General features: G+C 30.4%; 3 protein-coding genes and 1 non-coding gene across 6 annotated transcripts; all 4 read left to right on the top strand.

Moving 5' to 3' along the window:
• The first annotated feature begins 1,444 nt into the window (after positions 1-1,444).
• Positions 1,445-4,599, top strand: LOC123895769 (putative nucleobase-ascorbate transporter 10). Its single transcript, XM_045946259.1, has 13 exons — positions 1,445-1,622; positions 1,905-2,002; positions 2,117-2,293; positions 2,374-2,550; positions 2,694-2,753; positions 2,850-3,034; positions 3,164-3,260; positions 3,347-3,433; positions 3,525-3,583; positions 3,671-3,762; positions 3,927-4,004; positions 4,113-4,264; positions 4,370-4,599. The coding sequence occupies exons 1-13, from the start codon at positions 1,445-1,447 to the stop codon at positions 4,586-4,588; spliced, it is 1,659 nt and encodes a 552-aa protein (XP_045802215.1). The 3' UTR covers positions 4,589-4,599.
• A 1,826-nt stretch (positions 4,600-6,425) lies between these two features.
• On the top strand, positions 6,426-7,584 carry LOC123894278 (heptahelical transmembrane protein ADIPOR3-like). Its single transcript, XM_045944236.1, has 2 exons — positions 6,426-6,710; positions 6,931-7,584. Exons 1-2 carry the CDS (start codon positions 6,471-6,473, stop codon positions 7,582-7,584), a joined length of 894 nt encoding a protein of 297 aa, XP_045800192.1. The 5' UTR covers positions 6,426-6,470.
• Positions 7,585-8,698: 1,114 nt separating this feature from the next.
• TRNAQ-UUG lies at positions 8,699-8,770 on the top strand. Its single transcript has one exon. It is a non-coding gene; the product is annotated as a tRNA-Gln (tRNA).
• An 8,356-nt stretch (positions 8,771-17,126) lies between these two features.
• LOC123894277 (protein SOB FIVE-LIKE 5-like) lies at positions 17,127-18,637 on the top strand. Of its 3 annotated transcripts, none has more exons than XM_045944233.1 (4): positions 17,127-17,767; positions 17,857-17,937; positions 18,098-18,173; positions 18,310-18,637. In XM_045944233.1, exons 1-4 carry the CDS (start codon positions 17,411-17,413, stop codon positions 18,336-18,338), a joined length of 543 nt encoding a protein of 180 aa, XP_045800189.1. In that variant the 5' UTR covers positions 17,127-17,410; the 3' UTR covers positions 18,339-18,637. The 3 variants fall into 3 exon arrangements, with proteins under 3 accessions (XP_045800189.1, XP_045800191.1, XP_045800190.1); XM_045944234.1 differs by having other exon boundaries at positions 17,190-17,767; positions 17,860-17,937; XM_045944235.1 differs by lacking the exon at positions 18,310-18,637 and having other exon boundaries at positions 17,188-17,767; positions 18,041-18,175.
• The last annotated feature ends 436 nt before the right edge of the window (positions 18,638-19,073 follow it).

Genomic DNA, 19,073 nt, shown 5'->3' with positions numbered 1-19,073 from the left:
GTTAATTTTTATTTTTTTATAGTCATATAATTACCCGTGATTGGCACATGACTGGATACTAGTTATAAAATAATGACAAAACTTATATGCATTTCTTTAGATGCAGATTTTGCTGTTCCTTTCACAAAAAGATAGTTATTTATATTTTTTAATTAAAAAAAGAAAAAGAAAATTGTTTTTAAATAAAAATTACTTCCCCCAATGTATCTATCACAGTAAAAATTGTGTATATGGAACTGTACAAGTTTAGTCCTTAAAATAAAACACGGACTTTTATAAAAAAAACACTTGACTAAAATTAGAAGTTGATATATTTAAAAGGACCACTTCTTAAAGAAAGTTTTTAGAAGGAATAAAAATGAAAATTTGTAAATTTAAAAGGATAAAAAATATATTTAACCTTAATGGTAATGATCATGATTATTTCTTAAAAGAAAATTTAATTTTTATGGTAATAAGCATCTTTTTAATTTAAGAAATATTAAAATTTGATTTTTTAATTTTATTTTTATATAACTATTAGTATTTTTTATATATATATCAAGATTAACGGTATTCAATAAAAGCGCGTAAACCATTAATCTTCATCGATCTCAATAACATATCAAACAGTTTTAGATTTTTGTAAAATTTAACATGGATGATCTATACGATATAAGCTTTTAATACAACAGTGGATTTTGTAAAATTTGTATTCGTTAAAGCGCTATTGAGTGATGTAACATTACTCAAATAATAATTACACATTAATGAAAAGTAAACGGGCATCAAGTTGCGCCGCTAGTCCTATCTGAATGGCAAATTCAATATTTTGGAAAACCACATCCATAGACTTAGGAGAGACAACATTGTTATCCATGACCCTTTGAACTATTTTCAAAAGATCAACAACATAAGCCAAAAGTGTCAAACACAAAAGACATGAAGTGCCACAAACACATATCATGTGTCATGTTATTTGCTTATTAAAAAAAAAAAATTCATGTTATTTAAAAAATGTGTCAAGTCATCAAAATTGGAGATTAAATAAAGAAAATGATCAAATATCTAATTTTTAAAAAATAGATGGACAAAAATTGGGAAAAAAAATAGATGACCAAAATTACATGTGTAAAAAAATATTTACACAGTGCACAACAATTAAACTCTTTTATAAAATAGGATCGTTTAAACCAACAAATAAATTTAATAGTTAAATTATTCGAAAAGGTGCCTTATACCCTGCTTGGCACACGGAATCCAGACTAGTAAATATAGATTTGAATCCAAAGCACGTAAGGACTTTAATTTCAATAACAGTAACTGAAGAAATCAAAATAAATGGAATTATTTGCTCATTATGGTATTATAATTTACAATGATTTAAATTTAAATAACCAACAAAGTTTTTCAAACAGAAACAAAACAGCGGTTTTCCACTTGACAACTTTCCTTGCAACATAGTATGACTCAAAATGAAGGTGGAGACGGTGGGAATGGAAACAATGCTGGTGGCGGCGGCGGTGATGGTAACAAAAAGTCACAGCCTAAAGATGTAAAACAAGAACAGCAACCAGTAGCACACCCAGCTAAAGAACAATTACCTGGGGTTCAATATTGCATAAATAGTCCTCCACCTTGGCGTTAGTATTTTCATTATCTTATTCCTTAATCCTTACTATAATATAATATCATAATTCTCTTATTGCTTATTATCTATGAAGCACGGACACCGGACATAACATGGACACTGACACATTGATGTGTATAATAATTTGAAAAAACATCATAATTCAGTGTAATTACAAGTGTTGGTGTCCGACGTGTGTTTATCACCGGGACACGCCTAATTTGAGGAGTGTCTGTGCTATATATATAGCTTATTATAATATCATAATTTGATTTGTTTTGTTACTAAAATGCAGCTGAAGCACTTTTATTGGGGTTCCAGCATTATGTTCTGACTCTTGGCATGACTGTTCTGATTCCAACTATAGTTGTACCTCAAATGGGTGGAAGCAATGTAAACACTTTTTTTTTGTGTTGGATTTTTTCTTTCTTTTTATTTTATTTAAAATTTCAAGTTTTATAACAGTTTGAATTAATTCAATTAACTGAAATCTTTATGTCAACGCAGGTCGAAAAGGCCAAGGTGATCCAAAGTACATTGTTTGTATCAGGAATAAGCACACTACTTCAATGTTTGTTCGGAACGCGATTGCCGACTGTAGTTGTTGGTTCATACACTTACCTAATACCTATTATGTCAGTTGTTCAAGCCAGCAGATACAATTCATATACAGATCCTTACGAGGTCAATGTTTCTTTTTTTGTTAATGTTCATTTACATGTTTATTTTATTGCTGATTTGGTCCATATGGTTGATTTTATCAGAGGTTTACTAAGACAATTAGAGGAATACAAGGTGCCATGATTATAAGTGGATGTTTTCAAATGCTTATTGGATTCTTAGGCTTATGGAGAAATGCTGTCAGATTCCTTAGCCCACTTTGTGTTGTCCCTTATGTAACTTTCACTGGACTTGGTCTCTATCATCTTGGTTTTCCTATGGTATAAATTCTTATGCAACTTTTCATTCAAATGGATTGTATTCTTGTATCTTACTTTTATTGTTTCATGCAATTTAGCTTCTATAAATTAAGTGCTTGAGGATAGGATTATAAGTTTATATGATATGATCATCACTGTTGCAGCTGGCATCATGTGTTGAAGTTGGGCTTCCAGCACTAATTTTGATGGTTTTCATCTCTCAGGCAAGCATAGTGATTTTAAATTCATGATATAATTTTCTTAAACTTTGATTCTAATGCTAAATCTAAATGTGTTTATTGTTTTCTACGATACCGCAGTATCTTCATCGTTATATAAGCACCGGGAAGCCTACATTTGACCGATTCGCAGTTCTGTTTTCCATCGCAATTGCTTGGTTATTTGCACAGCTTCTTACTTCAAGCACTGCATATAACAACAAACCAGAAGTCACACAGAATAGTTGTCGCACTGATCGGGCTGGTCTTATTAGTTCTGCTAAATGGTAAGAAAATGGACACACTATTATGTTTTTTCATTTTATGGATGTTTAAATTTTAAGAAACTTGGCCTAGAAGTAACCTTTTTACGCAACTTCAATAAATAAAATTTGTTTGCATTATTTATTATACAGGGTGTATTTTCCTTTACCCTTCCAATGGGGAAGTCCTACCTTCAACTATGGGGATACTTTTGCTATGTTAACTGCTTCTTTTGTTTCTCTTTTTGAGGTAAAAATATTAGGTCACATGATAATATGTACATAATATTTTATGTTTTGATTTTGAATTTCAACAATTTTCATACTTGCGTGTAGTCTACCGGTACATTTTATGCTACGGCCAGATATGGAAGTGCAACGCCTGTGCCACCTTCTGTTATCAGCCGCGGAACTGGCTGGCTGGTAAGGTTCACTATATTTTGTAATTCTTTCTAGAATTATAGACAAGAAACTTATGATTGATTTTTATGTGTCACTCTTATTGTTATTTTAGGGAGTAGCATCTTTTTTCAATGGCATGTTTGGTTCTGTAACTGGAAGCGCGGCATCGGTGTAAGCTTACCTCATATCTCTTTTTAAAATCTTCTTTCTCCTCAATCCTAAACTTTTTTTGCACTATGCACTGAGCGCTTATTTCAGGGAAAATGCCGGATTATTGGCATTGACAAAAGTCGGAAGCCGAAGAGTCATCCAAATATCAGCCGGTTTTATGATTTTCTTTTCTGTATTCGGTATGCTTTTCATAATTTTAGCATATTATATAATCTGTGTAACTTGATTTTCTTTTTTTGTTACATAAATTTATAATCGACTCTTCTAAACGGTTAATTTCCCATTCTTAATGTTCTTATTCTCTTAGTGATATCTCATGCTGCATACTTTCCCTTTGAACCAGGAAAATTTGGAGCATTTTTTGCTTCTATACCTTTGCCAATCATGGCAGCATTATACTGCGTATTCTTCGGCTATGTGTGTAAGTTCTCTCTAACGAATTGTCTTTGTAAGCTTTCTTGTTACATCATTGTCCACATATATAGAACTTGAGAATATTTGACAAGAGTTATGTGTCTTGGGTATGTAGCTTCTGCGGGTCTCGGTTTTCTCCAATTTTGTAACCTCAACAGTTTCAGAACCAAATTCATATTAGGCCTCTCGTTCTTCCTCGGCGTTTCTATACCACAATATTTCACAGAATATTATCAAGTAAAACTAGACCATGCAGGTCCTAGATGGGTGAGATATTTGAAACTAAACCGATATTGTTGAAAATTTCCTGATAAATAAAATAACACTATCTTTGTTGTGAGTGATTGGCATAACATTTCAATGAATTTGCAGCTCAATGATATCATGACTGTAATCTTCGCATCGCACACAATGGTGGCTGCCTTGGTTGCTTTCATTTTGGATCTCACATTGTCGCGTGAAGATGATGCAGCCCGTGTTGACAGTGGTTTGAAATGGTGGGAAAAGTTCAGTATCTACGGATCTGATGTTAGGAGCAGTGAGTTCTATGGTTTACCATGCAGCCTCAATGAGTTTTTTCCAGCTCTTTAATCAGTATTTTTGGCTAGGGATGTTTATTATTCACAATTTAAGCCAATTCAGCACTTTAGTCAAAAAAATCCTATGTAGTTCAACAATTTTTTTGCTTTGGCTTTAATGGAAGTAATGTTAGAAAATGGTAATAATTTTCTTTGATTATATCCTTGTTGATATTACATTATTGTATATGTAGAATTTAATAAGATTGACAAATTGAAAATTTACAATGAAACTCTGCACTAGAGGCTAGAGATGAATCCAAGCTACATTTTAATTTTTTTGTTGAAAAATATTGACCTTTAATTTCTGCCACAAAATAATGGATGATTGGTAAATACTAAATATAGCTTATTTATAAGCTTTTTGATTTGTCTTTTTTTGGAGATATGAATAACTTGTAGAGCCTAAGAAATAGGTATTAGGTGTCACATTTCGGTTTATGCAATGCCTATTGGTTTGTTGTATTGGTCCCATGCCGGGACACCATCTGCTTCCGGCACCACCCTTATCATCTTCATCTTCTTTGAAAGAATTTTATCTCTTTCCTCTTCAAAGAATTTCAATTTTTCCCATTTTAGTTCTATACGGAAATTTCTGGCAAGTCCAAATTTCCTACAATTTATTCTCCTTGTGTTGCCGTGTCTTGTGATTCAAGTTACATGCATATATATATATCGCATTGTTTACGATATTGTAACCAATGTGTTTTTGATAAGGAAGGGCTAACTTTGGTGTTTAATTTATACGTGAATCATTGTCGAGAAGAACTTTAATCAATATCAATAATCTGTTGAGAAATGTTACCGGAAAAGAAAAAAAAAAACAAGTCCCGTGTTGAAAAGAAATGAAACGTTAAAGAGTTTATAAAACCATGTTCACCATACAAGTCCATTTTCTAACGATGAGTTAGACTCAATGTAAAAACATAGTAGGTACCATATTGATACAGGAAATTTGTGTGGAAGATGGGTTTTGTCAATGTTCATTTGTCGCGTTACGGAGCCTTATAAAACCTCAATTAAAGCATCAATATGATTGATAGTGTTTACCATGTTCTCACTATTTCTTTCTTAGTTCCTTGCCTAAATTATAAAAACGCAATCAATCCTCGTCTTGGTTTTGTGAGGTTGAATTAAACTCACGAACATATGATGTTATCAAAACCTATGCTAGGCCACCATTTTGTTAAAAGCTATTGTTGACACTGGTGTTGGATAATTTCTCTGTCATGGCCTTCTCTCATTTGATATAACATTGGTTTCTAAATCTAGTTAAGATATAGTTTCTTGAAATTGGCATTTTGAGAAACATGTTTGTTTATTTTCTTTTGTTTCCACAATGTAGAGATGACACGTGATGCAAGTGAAGGATTGAATGTTCCTCATGAAAAAACCAAGATCCTTAATGGTGAAGAGGAAAGAGCACATACAAAGGAAGGGAAAGGAGTTAAAAAATCAATAAAATCAAAATATCAACTTGTAGATTTCAATTCATTGCCAACTTTCTTAAGGGACAATGACTTCATATTGGGTTATTATCGATCCGAGTGGCCATTGAAGCAGACTTTCCTCAGCATTTTCGCAATTCATAACGAGACACTTAATGTCTGGACGTAAGTACTTTATCTTTAATTATCTTTAAGTACAAACATAAATTAGAATCTCTGAAGCACCGACACTTCAGTGTACATACAGTGTCCTATACCAACATGACAATACTAATTCATGTGGCTACATTCAATTATTTCATTTTCTCAAATTATTACTAGTGTCGAAGTATCGATGTCATGTTTGGTATCCATGTTATGTTACATTTGGTTACTTAATGTGAATGACATTGTTTCAGGCATTTGATTGGATTCTTCCTTTTTCTCTTTCTCACAATATACACAGCTATGAGAGCTCCAATAGTTGTAGATTCCCTTCAATATATACCTGAAATTATAGGAAAAGCTGATTTGAATAAGATTCGTGAAGAGCTTTTGAAGTGTTTGCCTTCACTTCCCGATATGCCTGATCTTCATAAAGTTAAAAATGAGTTGAGTACATCTCTTCATTCTCTGAACTTCTCCCCGTTATCAGGCCGAAATGTTATGGAACTGCTCATCAATTGCTTTCCCGAGCACTTTTCCTCGGTAAGTTCTCAACCCACTTCATGAAATATCATACATGATTCTTTTCATATGCTCTCATATCGTCATGTATTTTGGATTATGAAAAGTCTATCCGGTTTCATAAAACATTTTCCGTTTTCATTTTAGGCTCTGCTTGGATAAACAACTTAATTAAGCGTTTATAAGCTAAAGTTGTATCATATAAATGGTTATGTATAAGTTGTTACATTGTTAATTGCAGAATTATTTGAAAGATGACACAATAGAATTTGTATCTTCTTCAACAATCCAACCAATTACAAGGTGGCCATTTTATGTCTTCTTAATTGGAGCTATGTTCTGTTTATTAGCAAGCAGCACATGCCATCTCCTAGCTTGTCACTCGAAACGACTTTCCTACATTATGCTCAGAATTGATTATGCCGGAATTGCTGCACTAATTGCAACTTCATTTTATCCTCCTGTATATTACTCATTCATGTGCAACCCTTTCTTTTGTTACATCTACTTAGGCTTCATAACATTAATGGGAGTTGCTACTATTGTTTTCTCTCTTCTCCCATTTTTCAACAAATCCGAGTTTAGAAAGTACCGTGCCTCGCTCTTCTTTTTGATGGGATTTTCGGGCGTGGCACCTATAATACATAAATTGATATTGTATGGGGATGAGCCCGAGGCGCTTCAAACCACGGGATACGAAATACTAATGGGAGTTCTTTATGGTTTGGGAGCTTTAATTTATGTCGCAAGGATACCGGAGAGGTGGATGCCGGGAAAGTTTGATATTGCTGGTCATAGTCACCAAATTTTTCATGTGTTTGTTGTGGCGGGTGCTTACACACATTACCGCGACGGGTTAATTTACCTTAGATGGAGAGATTTGAAAGGTTGTTAATTAGTCTAGTAGTGAGTTTGTAGTAGTTTTTGTTGTTCAAAACTTAGATATCAAAGGCTTTATTGTTCTCTTTTGTGTTAGATTTATGAATCTACGACGTAAAAAAAATTTGTCTTGCCAAACAGACCCTTATGATGTAAATATTTTTGTGATCTAAATTTTCACCCCAACTAACATCAGTGTAGCCTAATAGGTTGAATATGATTATGGTTTAACTTTTGGAGCATAATAATATAGTAAAGTTTGTGTTTGGCAAATTGCAATGGTGATCTGATCTGTATTGTGTAGGCATGTATGGACACAAAAATGAAATACTAGCATCAGAATCTTAATTATAACACGAGTGTTATCTCATCCGGAAAACACGGTCAGCTGTAGTTGGATCGCCGTTTTTCATCTCCAAACTCAATTGCTTAATATAACACTATTTATTCTTTTTTATATCATGTGGGAACTTTTAAGTAACGTGACTATGGCTGCAAATTCTTTAAAAACGTATGTAAATCATTCTTTACTATACACAAAGTGACAAACCTTAAGTATAACTAAAAATATTCACACGGTAAGGCTTTGTTTGACGGACAAAAAAACTATTTTATAGCTTATAAATTAAAAGACCAATTTGGTAACAATCATTTTAAAAAGAGCTTATAATTTATTTTACTAACTTATATTTGATTTTTTTATGAATCCCACATTAACATAATTTAATGTAATAAAGAAAAATAGATCGAGATTGGAGGGCATACTTAAAATCGAGTGCTCTTTTTTTATCAAGTAGACTAATAATTAGAAATTTCATTCTTAAAATCGATAGTAAATGAAATGTTCAGGGTTCGAACTCCACCATTTATATACAATGCTATGTGCTGACTAGATGCTCGCGTGATCGATGGATAGGGAAATTGCATGAATGACGAGACCGGAGGTTGTTGCCCCGGTGGATTCGCTACTGGTGGCAACTTCGCTATTAATATACATGCTTATGGTTAGAGTGGCACTTTATGTCTTTTTATATTTTATTTACAAGATGGGTAATGTAATTAGAAAGTCCTCAATATAAGAGTTTCAGTGTGGGTTTTATTTGTGGCGTTTGTCTATCTGTCAACAACATGGTTCTATGGTGTAGTGGTTAGCACTCTGGACTTTGAATCCAGCGACCTGGGTTCGACTCCCGGTAGGACCTCTTTTTTATTTTTTTGCCAAATTTTATTTTAATTGGATAACCTTTGGCTTCGATGCTCTTTATATGGAACCCGTCACTAATTTGTGGCTGAATTTTTCTTTGGTGATTAATTAAAGGGGGAAACCACCATGTGACTGATTAATGCCTCAGGACAAAAAAGTAGTTAGTGTTTAATACTCCCTCCAATTTTAAAGGTTTTAGAACAGATCTCACCAAGTTTTAAATAGTCCTTTCAAATTTTATTATAAAAGAAATTTTACTATATTAGATTTTTAATAAATTTAAAAAATAATTTTTTTTATAATAAGCACCAAAGGAAATATAAGTAAGAGTTCAAATGTACGTAGCTCAAATTTAGATTAGATATGTTTTGATTTTTTGCTAATAGTTTTGTGTTTTGTTTTATAAGACTATTTTCTAAAGTTCAAAATGTATTAATTAAATTTTCATAAAAATATCCCTAATTAAATGAAAAAAAAGTAAAGTATCACTATTTTTCTCTTAATAATTGAAGGGTAATTTTGAAAATACAAGATATATTATTGATAAATTTAATGCAAAACTATTTTTTATAATTTTTGTGTGTTTATAAAAAAAATATCTTATATATTGAGCCGGATGTAGCATTTTACATCGATATTCACCTTGTAATGGATGTCATTCTCAATGTCCATATAATTCATATTAATGGTTATTTTAAACAGCATCTCCATAAAATATTTAAAGAAACAAAAACAAAAGTTTTAAGTAAAGAATATTCTTTCATAAAAAAAAGTAAAGACAGGATAGGATAATGACATTATAGAATATACAATAGGATAGTGATAGGATATGATATCAGCAGGATAACAATTATCCTTAGTTATCCTATCTTGTGTTTGGTGCACACAGGATAATACATACTTGTTCATACCAATACGATAAGATACATAACATATTTAAATGACAAAATTACTCTTGTAAAACAATTGTTATTTTTTTAAAATTATATTGTGATACTTTGAATTTTATAAATAAATATATAAATAAGTAATCAAATATCTTTAAATTTTAAATACAAATCATGAGAAAATAAACAAATTAAGTTTTTTATATGAATCATGATCAAATAATAAATAACTCAATTATACATGTTAGATAAGCTAAATAAATATATGATATATCGCATATGTAAATAATAAAACTATCATTGCAAAAGAATTATATTTAAGTTGTTATTAAATTTAAATTAATATTCCTATTTTGCAATTTTTTAATAATTATTTTACTTTAAAATATTGTAATTTTAGGAGAATTTTGATTTTTTAGATTATATAAATTATAAAATTACCCTTGTGGGAAAATCACACACACAGATATATATATATATATATTTAAAAATTAATTATTTTATTATTAATTTACTATCAAATTATTTTATTATTTATATTTTATTAATTTTCAGTTTTTTTATTTTAAAATATATTTTATAGAATAAATCAAAAAAAAAATATTCTTATTCTATCATGCTAGTAACCCAGCTCAAATTCAGGATAAGAATTTTAACTAGAGAAACAGGATAGATAAGCTTCAAGATTAACTTATCATATCCTGTTGTGTCACCAAACACTGGATTGAGACAGGATATGATACAATTATCCTATACTGTCTCTTATCATGTGCACCAAACGAACCCCAAGGACATTGTTTAACATTTCATATAATTAAATAGTTTATGAATAATAACATTTGTTATTTTAACATCAAAATATTTATATTTATATAAGATTTGGTCATATTCCTGTCATGGAGATTCTGTAAATATTCCAGAGAAAATTCGAAAGAATTGATATTTACATCAAATTTTTATCAATTTTCCCTTATATTTTGGGACGAGGGAGTATTTCTCTACTATTTTTTATTTTCTATGCATTACACAAAAAAAAAAAAAAAAAAAACACACCCACTTAAATTTTAGGTACAAATATCATTTCCCTAACAACAATGTTCTCCTTATCTAATGCACTGGTCGGAAGAATATTGTTCTCCTTATCTAATGCAATCCACTTAATAATTGATGAAATCGTTCGTGCGTGCACATTTTTTAATTCATAATTGAAATGATATACATGATTAATTCAACATTCAACGTTTTACTTTATGGAGAGGGGAGGATTTGACATTAGTTGTGATATGGGTTAGATCAATGATCAATTATCTAAGTGTGGAAAGAGAACATGGAGAGGGGAATCTCTTAAGAGATTTTAGTTTATTTAAGAAAAATAATCAGTGTTTTGGCACCGTTGAGCAATCAACAATCTTTGACCTTTCTATAAGAAAGTGACCTTAGTAGTAAAGCTCGTGCGGTTGGAAAACCCCATGCCCATGCTCATGCTCATGCTCATACAGTGACACCCCATCTGTTGGCATGATAAGGACTTCTTAGGTATAGAACATACATATACACTCTGTCATGGATAAAGATTGTTTAGTGTAAAAATAGCATGCAGATTTAATTGTTGATTAAAATTCGGACAGCTTAATTATATTATACATTAACAAAATTAACTGATGTAAAAAATAACTATAACTATATATTATAGGGAATATTTCTCCATAATTATGTAATGAAGTCACTATATTAAATCCAAGTTTCCCATTATTATTTTTTTTGGTTAAGTGATCTAGCGACTAAAACTCACCTTTGAGATAAAAATTGAGTAATCTCAGTTTGAACCCCGGCCCGATGAAAAAGTGAATAAACTCACCTTTTAACCTTAAATTGTAAAAATGTTTTCACCGCTACTTAGAGCATCTCCAATAAAAGGTATTTAACTAAGTTTCATAGACTAATGATATGTTTTTTTTTTCTTTGCAGTGGAACAACCATGATGTAACAAAGTGAGTATCAAAATATCGATTCAAGTAGTTTATTTAAGGTACTTATCATCAACCTAATTGACTTTTTTATTTTTAGTACATAATATTAGTTTATTTAGTATGAGTTGCTTAAAAGTTGCATAATTTTATTATATCATTAAAATAAAATATATTTGAGTTGCATAAATATTATAAGGCATTATTGTAGAACTACTTATTAGTAATGTATGAGACTCAAACCGATATATACTATCATTGAATATGCTATTAGATGAACTAGTACTTATACCCGTGCATCGCACGGGACAAATTATGAGTAAGTATATAAATTTAATTTAAAAGTTATGTGTATTAAAAAAAAATATTTGAAGCAAAGTTATTTAATTTAAAAGTTATGTGTATTAAAAAAAAAAATTTGAAGCAAAGTTATGTGTATAAAATTAAACTTATAAATGTTAAAGATTGACAAAAAAAATTGATTACAAAATTTTGCACAACAATATGTCTATTATACTATGGTTCATAAAAAAAGTATAAATTTTAAAACACTAAAGCAAAGCAACACATTTGGTAAGCAAAAATTTGGTACTGATTGTTTGTGATCCATCCCTCACGATTTCTTGAAGGGTTTAACCGATTAATGTAACATTGATTCAAATTTGGAAGTAATGAATTGAAGAGATGATGTTCTTCCTACATTCAAAAACAAAGAACAATGAACTGAAGAGAGGATGTCAAATTGAAGAAGTCAGATATAGCATTCTTTCAAATTAGTCAAAGTCAAATATTGGAAAAAAGTTTCATAGTTATTTCAAAATAAGTACTCCACAATTCTCCTGATTCTACAATAAACATTGTTTTATTTGAGCTCCACAAAATATATGTTTATAATAAATTTCTTTTCACTATATTATTGTTGAAATATAATGATGTAGAATTATTAGAGAAACTCTTTATCTGCCACATAACTATGACTATGGGAAATGGATCATCTACCATGTACTTTTCACGGGAGGGATTAATGTTTCAATTTTGACCATTCAATACTTTTTTAATAGTTTAGGCAGCTTGCAATAAAAATAAATATGTGATCCAGATTTAACTGAGTACACCGGACAAAAAGCAAAACTAATTGAACAATGGGCAAATATTTAGATATCCAAACAATGGACAAAAATCTTGTGTCTCATTGAAAAATAGTTCATCCGGTCCTTATAATATGAAAACAATTTTTTTTTTATGTTCATAGAATATTAGATGTATTCAATCCTTGTTATAAATCAAATACATTAAACATTTCACGAAGATAAAGACCAGAAAAAGTATTAGTGTATTAGTGATGGATGAAAATGGACATTGATACTTCCTATAAAAACATCATAAACATACTACTTCATATGAAAGCCTGAAAGGTCGATGGCCTGTAACTTCCAAATGCTTTTTAAATTCTTGAGCAACTCCCATGATTTTCATATATCTTGATAATAAATGAAGTGATTATAAATTAAAATTAAAAATTATATATATCTTCAAAGCAAAGACAAAACTCAAAAATCATTGATAGATATTTTAAAAAATATTCAACCATACACATAGAGTAAAAACTAAGAAGCAACTCAAGAAAAGAAGAAACAATAACAAAAATAAGAAAATGGAAATAGAATAAAAAATTGAAACTAATAATTTGGCCGTCATAGCTCTAGCAGCTCTTTCTCTTGTCTTTGTATCCATGGTCACAATTTATGGTGCATCCTGTTAACGAAATGTGGGGCACAAAAGAAAAGGAGAATAAATAGTATGGACTATACCGTAGAGGAGAAGGGAATATTTTTTGATGCAAAGAGGAAGAGATAACAAAACTCCTATTCTCATCCGTTTTTAAGAAATACTAATGGAATTGGTAAGGCATTATTGTAGAACTACTTATTAGTAATAATGTATGAGACTCAAACCGATATATCCTATCATTGAAGATGCTATTAGATGAATAAGTTATCTCCTTTATTATAAAAGAAAATGCGTATAATATATATTGAGTTGTGGTGTAGTATGTTGTTCTTTTGTTTAAGATAGTTGAGGGCCCAAGCTTTTAATTTAGGTGACTACGGGAGTAGATATGATTTTGATAACTCAAGTGCTTAACAGAGTTACATGTAAATCCGAAAATTGCAAAAGGACACAATCTATTAGAATGGCGGGACACCTTTATGTAAAGTCACATTTCAATGTCAATTGACCTAATCACTTTTTTATATAATTCAATAATCAATAGAATTGGCTGCTTCTAATCAGCTAGAGCCTAGAGGCATCTCACTGATTACTCATATACTACTTGTTCATATATAATTGATTCATTTATTCATTCATTACTTACAAATTAAAGTTACTCCAAAACCATAAAAGTATACAAGATTCTATATATGTACCGTACTATAGTGAATTAATAATATTTGAGTATTTTTGTCAAAAAAACATAATATTTCAGTATTGATTAAAAATTAAATAAAAATATTTTTTCTAGTTAATTTAATTTACAAACTTAACATGCATTTAATAAATCAAAAGATAAATTCATGGGACTATGTGTGACTAATTTTATTTACTTTTCTTTTTTAACAGCAAACAATGAATTTCATTAAGAATAGAATCATTACAAGAGGTAGTAAATTCACGTCAATAGAAAAAGTATAGGTAATACTTGTCCCAAAATCGGACAGAGTAAAATTCAAAGTCTATACATACCTACCTACCAAAACTTAACAAACAATACAATCACGAGGATTAACACACTATTCATAGAATAGACATTGAGTCTTTATCTTCTTTGCTACACTATTCATACAATCACGAGGATTAACACACTATTCAAATATTTCTTGCACACCAACCTCTTTTGCCCGGAAGATCTTATCATTTCTAGCATGCCATAATGTCTAAACCACCGAGTGTCATGTCAAAAGAACTCCCTTAGGTCGTTGTTTCCCTATGCTACATATTTTGAGAAAGCTTTCTCCTGCACCAACCTCTTTTACTTTTTACTCTCTGATTTCTAAATTAATTATTAGGGGGTCGGTTTGAGAAATCAAAATTCAGTCGAAAGAAAAATAAATATGTGTAAAAAAAAATTGATAAATAATTGTTTTAGAAAAAATTTAAACTCACAAGATATGTGTGAGTGTGTAGACTATATGATAAATTCAAGTTAGCCTTTTACAACTGTATTTCAAATGTTGACAATGTTGACCTAATTGACCTATTTTTATTTTTCAAACAAATTTTTGGGTCCGTGACACAATAAATGCAGTAGATTGTACATGTATTTGTGACACACTTACATTCGTCACTATAGATAGTCCAAAACTCTGCCTAAAAATTAGTACTAATGTTTTATAAAATGTGTGACTAAATAGAAGTAAATAAATAAATAAATAAAGCACTAACTTAAAATTGAAAATTAGTGAGTGTGTGTGAATGTAAACAACTAATTAGTAGTAATATAGATTATTGAGAAGTGAATTATGAAATAATTAACTTTTTACAATTTGAAAGGTATCTACCTGTACATTGCATAATATAGTAAGCCAGGTAGATATCTGCCAAAAAGTGTCGGATCCCAAGCATAGTGTTGCCCAAATGTGACATTATTTTTCCAGTACAAAATCACACATATGGTAAGAGCCAGTTACTATATTATAAGTACCATATGGATTTTCTTCAATTTTGGTTGAGGTGAGAATGAATTTTGTCACTAAAACCAAATTATACACGTGGTATAACTTAGTCTATATATTTTCTACTGTGTCCTTCAATTTTTATGAATATATGAAAATTAAGTGTTACTACTTTGTGTAACGTTTAGGAAAATTCCAAATACAACTTCAATGAAGGGGCCTCTGTTTGTCCAAATAAAATCTCTATCATATGCTCATGCCTGCATGCAGAGCATTTAAGAATTTAATTAAAACAGAATATTCTACCTAAATAACTAGCAGTCATTTTTTTTTCTGTAACCATATAGGAGTAGTTTCTTTCTGTTGGTATTTATTATTACACTCAAACTCGGTGCTTATCACTGGTTTCTCTTTATGAAACATTGGTCTGTCTAGCTACAAGAATGGATTGGTGTCTAATCCTTTTGTTACATTACATATTATGCATTAATTTGTTGGAATTACCTTAATATTAATCACATATGCTTAAACTAGCTAAATAATTAAAACCATAATCTTACTTTAGGGCGGCAGTCAAACTAAACATACAAAGTATATATATAAAACAAGATTTAATTACTACATGTTAATTTAACAAGATTATAGGATTAGGAATATCATGATAGACGGATCCATGAGAATCGGATGACGAACATCCGTCGGCTTGTGGTTCTTCCTCAACCATGACTCCTTATGTCCTAAACTCTCTTCAGATATAGGAGAAGAGGCGATATGCAGTGTGTCGTATATTGGAAATCATAACATTTATATAGTGTGATGGCCAATTAGGGTTCTCATTATTTCGAAATGGGTCATCCTGACATCCACTCATATTGAGCACATATGAATTATTTAAATAATTACCCAAATAGAAATCTAATTAGTCTTTTTACTTAATTTGATCACTGATCAATTAAGGTCCCTAATTAATAAATCACTAATATAATTAATAAAGATATTTGTCCACGTAATATTATTGGAATATAATAAAACATTCCAAAATATTTTACTTTCTTGACACCCCCACTGTTTTTCAATTGAAAAAAGTAGAAGATACAAAATTAACCGAAAACATAAGAGGTAAATCAAAGAGCACAATATAAATTCATGAATTTGGATTGTCTGCCGCCATCCAATCAGTTTTATTAGTGATGGATGGATCAAAATCGAACAGTATTTCAAATTCAATATTCAAACTTTTAATAAAAAATTAAAATCTACATTAAAACACCGAATTTTTGATCTAACGATCAAAGTCATTGATATGACTGACTGTATGATTGCACGAGATTGCGACCACACATAGGCCAAATCCTAAATTCACCCAACTGTATTATTATTATTATTATTATTTGAGGTTGTAGTGATGACTAATTCAGTACTAAAAAAACATTATTAAAAGAAGACAAACTACTACTTCATTCACTCACAGGTGAAATAAATTAGTTTGTTGGTACTATGTTTGCTATGAACCATTATGGGAAAGAAAAAGATAATGATTAAACAATAATTAGTGATGAGTGTACTAAATTAAAATTAAAGTTTTACTAACATGAAAGGACAGCATATTGATCAGTTTCATATATGGAATCATGGTAATTGGTAATTCTGCCATATACTCCATAATCTTTCACTTTCTCATATCTTCATTCTCTCTCTCAATCACTCTATGCAGTTTACTACACTAACTGACACTGTAGTACACATGCACACAAAGCCAACTGGCATATATTGATTTCATTCACATAAAGATAAAATAAGAAGGCGAAAGGAGTCACTAAAGGGACAACCAGTTTACAAATTCTAGTGTCTCATTCGTTTGTTTCTCTCTCTCTCTCTCTCTCTCAAACTTATTTTACTTATTTATCCTTCTTTACTCTTTCTCTTCTTCTACTTAAGAAGCATAATAAGAGAGAAACACATACCAGTAGCCTTTCTAGGTTCTTTACCACTCTACACTACTCATTCATTTCATCACCTTATACCAAAATCTATATATAAGACTATAAGAGTCTCATTTTAGAACATTCATTCATTTTCAAAGAAAATTTTGGAAGTGTTAAAAGAAAAAATGGATATGTCAAATTATTCACAATACAATAGTGAAAGTGAATCTGGTTGGACTAATTACTTGGACCATTCATCTTTTTCTGAACAACATTTCAATAGGAAAAATGGAAAAGTTGATTATGAAGCAACAATGGAAGAAGAGGAAGAAGAAGAAGAAGAAGATTTATCCATGGTTTCTGATGCTTCTTCTGGACCTCCAAACTATCATGTAGAAGAAGATTATCAACAACCTTATTGTGTAAATTGGAATTCTTCAACTTCCAAAAAGAAGGTCAAAGAATTTGGTAGAAAAAGTCAACACTCTTCACAATCACTTCTTGATGATACTGCTAGTTCCCCTGTTTTTAACTATCCTAAGGTATCTCTCAATTCTAATTTAATTTAATCTCTCATTCACTTAATTGTTATCTAATTTATCCTTATCAACATTTTTTTGATTGAATATAGAAGAAAATCAATTTCTCAGAAAATGGAGTAGTGGAAAATACACTTGATTCTTCCCCTTCTTTCTCTGCAACAAGAACAAAGGTATATATAGTATATCATATATTTATGTGCCTTATAATTTATATATAGTATACCTAAAGCTTTATCATTAATTGATCCATTTCCATTACATTGTGCTTACTAGTTATTACTATGGCTACACAATCTACTGTGTTGAGCTAAATTTGTCAAGTCTCTGCAGAGAAAGACTAAATTCCAGAAGCATTCAAGTTTCTTAGAGCATTCTCGTGGTGGAAAACAAGCTTCACAGGAACCAGGTATAGACCGGTTACATCAATTATTCAATGAATCTAAAAAGTAAATATTTGCAGAATCGTAGAGAGTACATTGTTTTGAATATTATGTATGAATGAAGGTTTTAAGCTAATGAAGGATTGTTTATATCTTGATTAGGTGGTTTTGATGATGAAGAAAGGAAATGAATAATTGAACCATAGCTTTCTATGTCTTAGAATCTAAAATTAAGGGATGTGAAAGGAGATGCAAGTTGTTGAAGGACAAAGGGATGTAAAAATAAAGAAGGAATAGTTGTTTGGATGTAATTTTGCTGTTTTTTTTAAATATGTTTGTGTCCCACTGCGAATGCAGTTTGGAACAACGTAAGAACAGTGCTTCTGATTCCATTTTCTTAGTTGACATAAGTAGCAGACATGTCTTGGATCACTAGGTCTTCTTCATAGTCATCACATTACATTCTATAATCATTCATTGTGTTTAACTTCATCCCCTTTTTTCCCGGTACTAAACCTAAAATCAAAGGCTATATTGTCGGATTGTCGGCAAATTTGGCAGAATAATGGTATGTCACAATAATTTAGTACTAAATTTATTTTAGAACTTTAACAAAATCAGTGACATAATGATTTCGTTAAACTCATTACAATTGCAAATATATACTAATACATATCTCAAAAGTTAAAAATAAATAGTCTAATTAGCTAAATTAAAATCACAAGTACAATAAAAAATAATCGGGTCTGCATCAAAATCAGTTATCAATTTTTATGATGTAAAGATGCCAAGTATCTATCCGATTCATCAATTAGTTTTGTCCTCTCCATAGTATGACCAATTGCAGTCACAATTGGGATTCTTGACATAATAGAAAATTGTGGCCACGATGCAATTGTGTAGATGTTAAAATCACAAGTGGTCAC

This window comes from Trifolium pratense, linkage group LG7, assembly GCF_020283565.1.
Source record: "Trifolium pratense cultivar HEN17-A07 linkage group LG7, ARS_RC_1.1, whole genome shotgun sequence".
Classification (NCBI taxonomy): Eukaryota; Viridiplantae; Streptophyta; class Magnoliopsida; order Fabales; family Fabaceae; genus Trifolium; species Trifolium pratense.
This window is presented reverse-complemented; position numbering and strand designations above follow the sequence as displayed.

Excerpts from the sequence above, each read along its gene's own strand:
- LOC123895769 (XM_045946259.1), top strand. The coding sequence starts at position 1,445 with ATGACTCAAAATGAAGGTGGAGACGGTGGGAATGGAAACAATGCTGGT. Across the intron at positions 2,294-2,373 it reads CATATACAGATCCTTACGAG|AGGTTTACTAAGACAATTAG; the intron begins GTCAATGTTTCT and ends TGATTTTATCAG. Across the intron at positions 3,763-3,926 it reads GATTTTCTTTTCTGTATTCG|GAAAATTTGGAGCATTTTTT; the intron begins GTATGCTTTTCA and ends CCTTTGAACCAG.
- LOC123894278 (XM_045944236.1), top strand. The coding sequence starts at position 6,471 with ATGAGAGCTCCAATAGTTGTAGATTCCCTTCAATATATACCTGAAATT. Across the intron at positions 6,711-6,930 it reads TTCCCGAGCACTTTTCCTCG|AATTATTTGAAAGATGACAC; the intron begins GTAAGTTCTCAA and ends TGTTAATTGCAG.
- LOC123894277 (XM_045944233.1), top strand. The coding sequence starts at position 17,411 with ATGGATATGTCAAATTATTCACAATACAATAGTGAAAGTGAATCTGGT. Across the intron at positions 17,768-17,856 it reads CTGTTTTTAACTATCCTAAG|AAGAAAATCAATTTCTCAGA; the intron begins GTATCTCTCAAT and ends GATTGAATATAG. Across the intron at positions 18,174-18,309 it reads ACAAGCTTCACAGGAACCAG|GTGGTTTTGATGATGAAGAA; the intron begins GTATAGACCGGT and ends TATCTTGATTAG.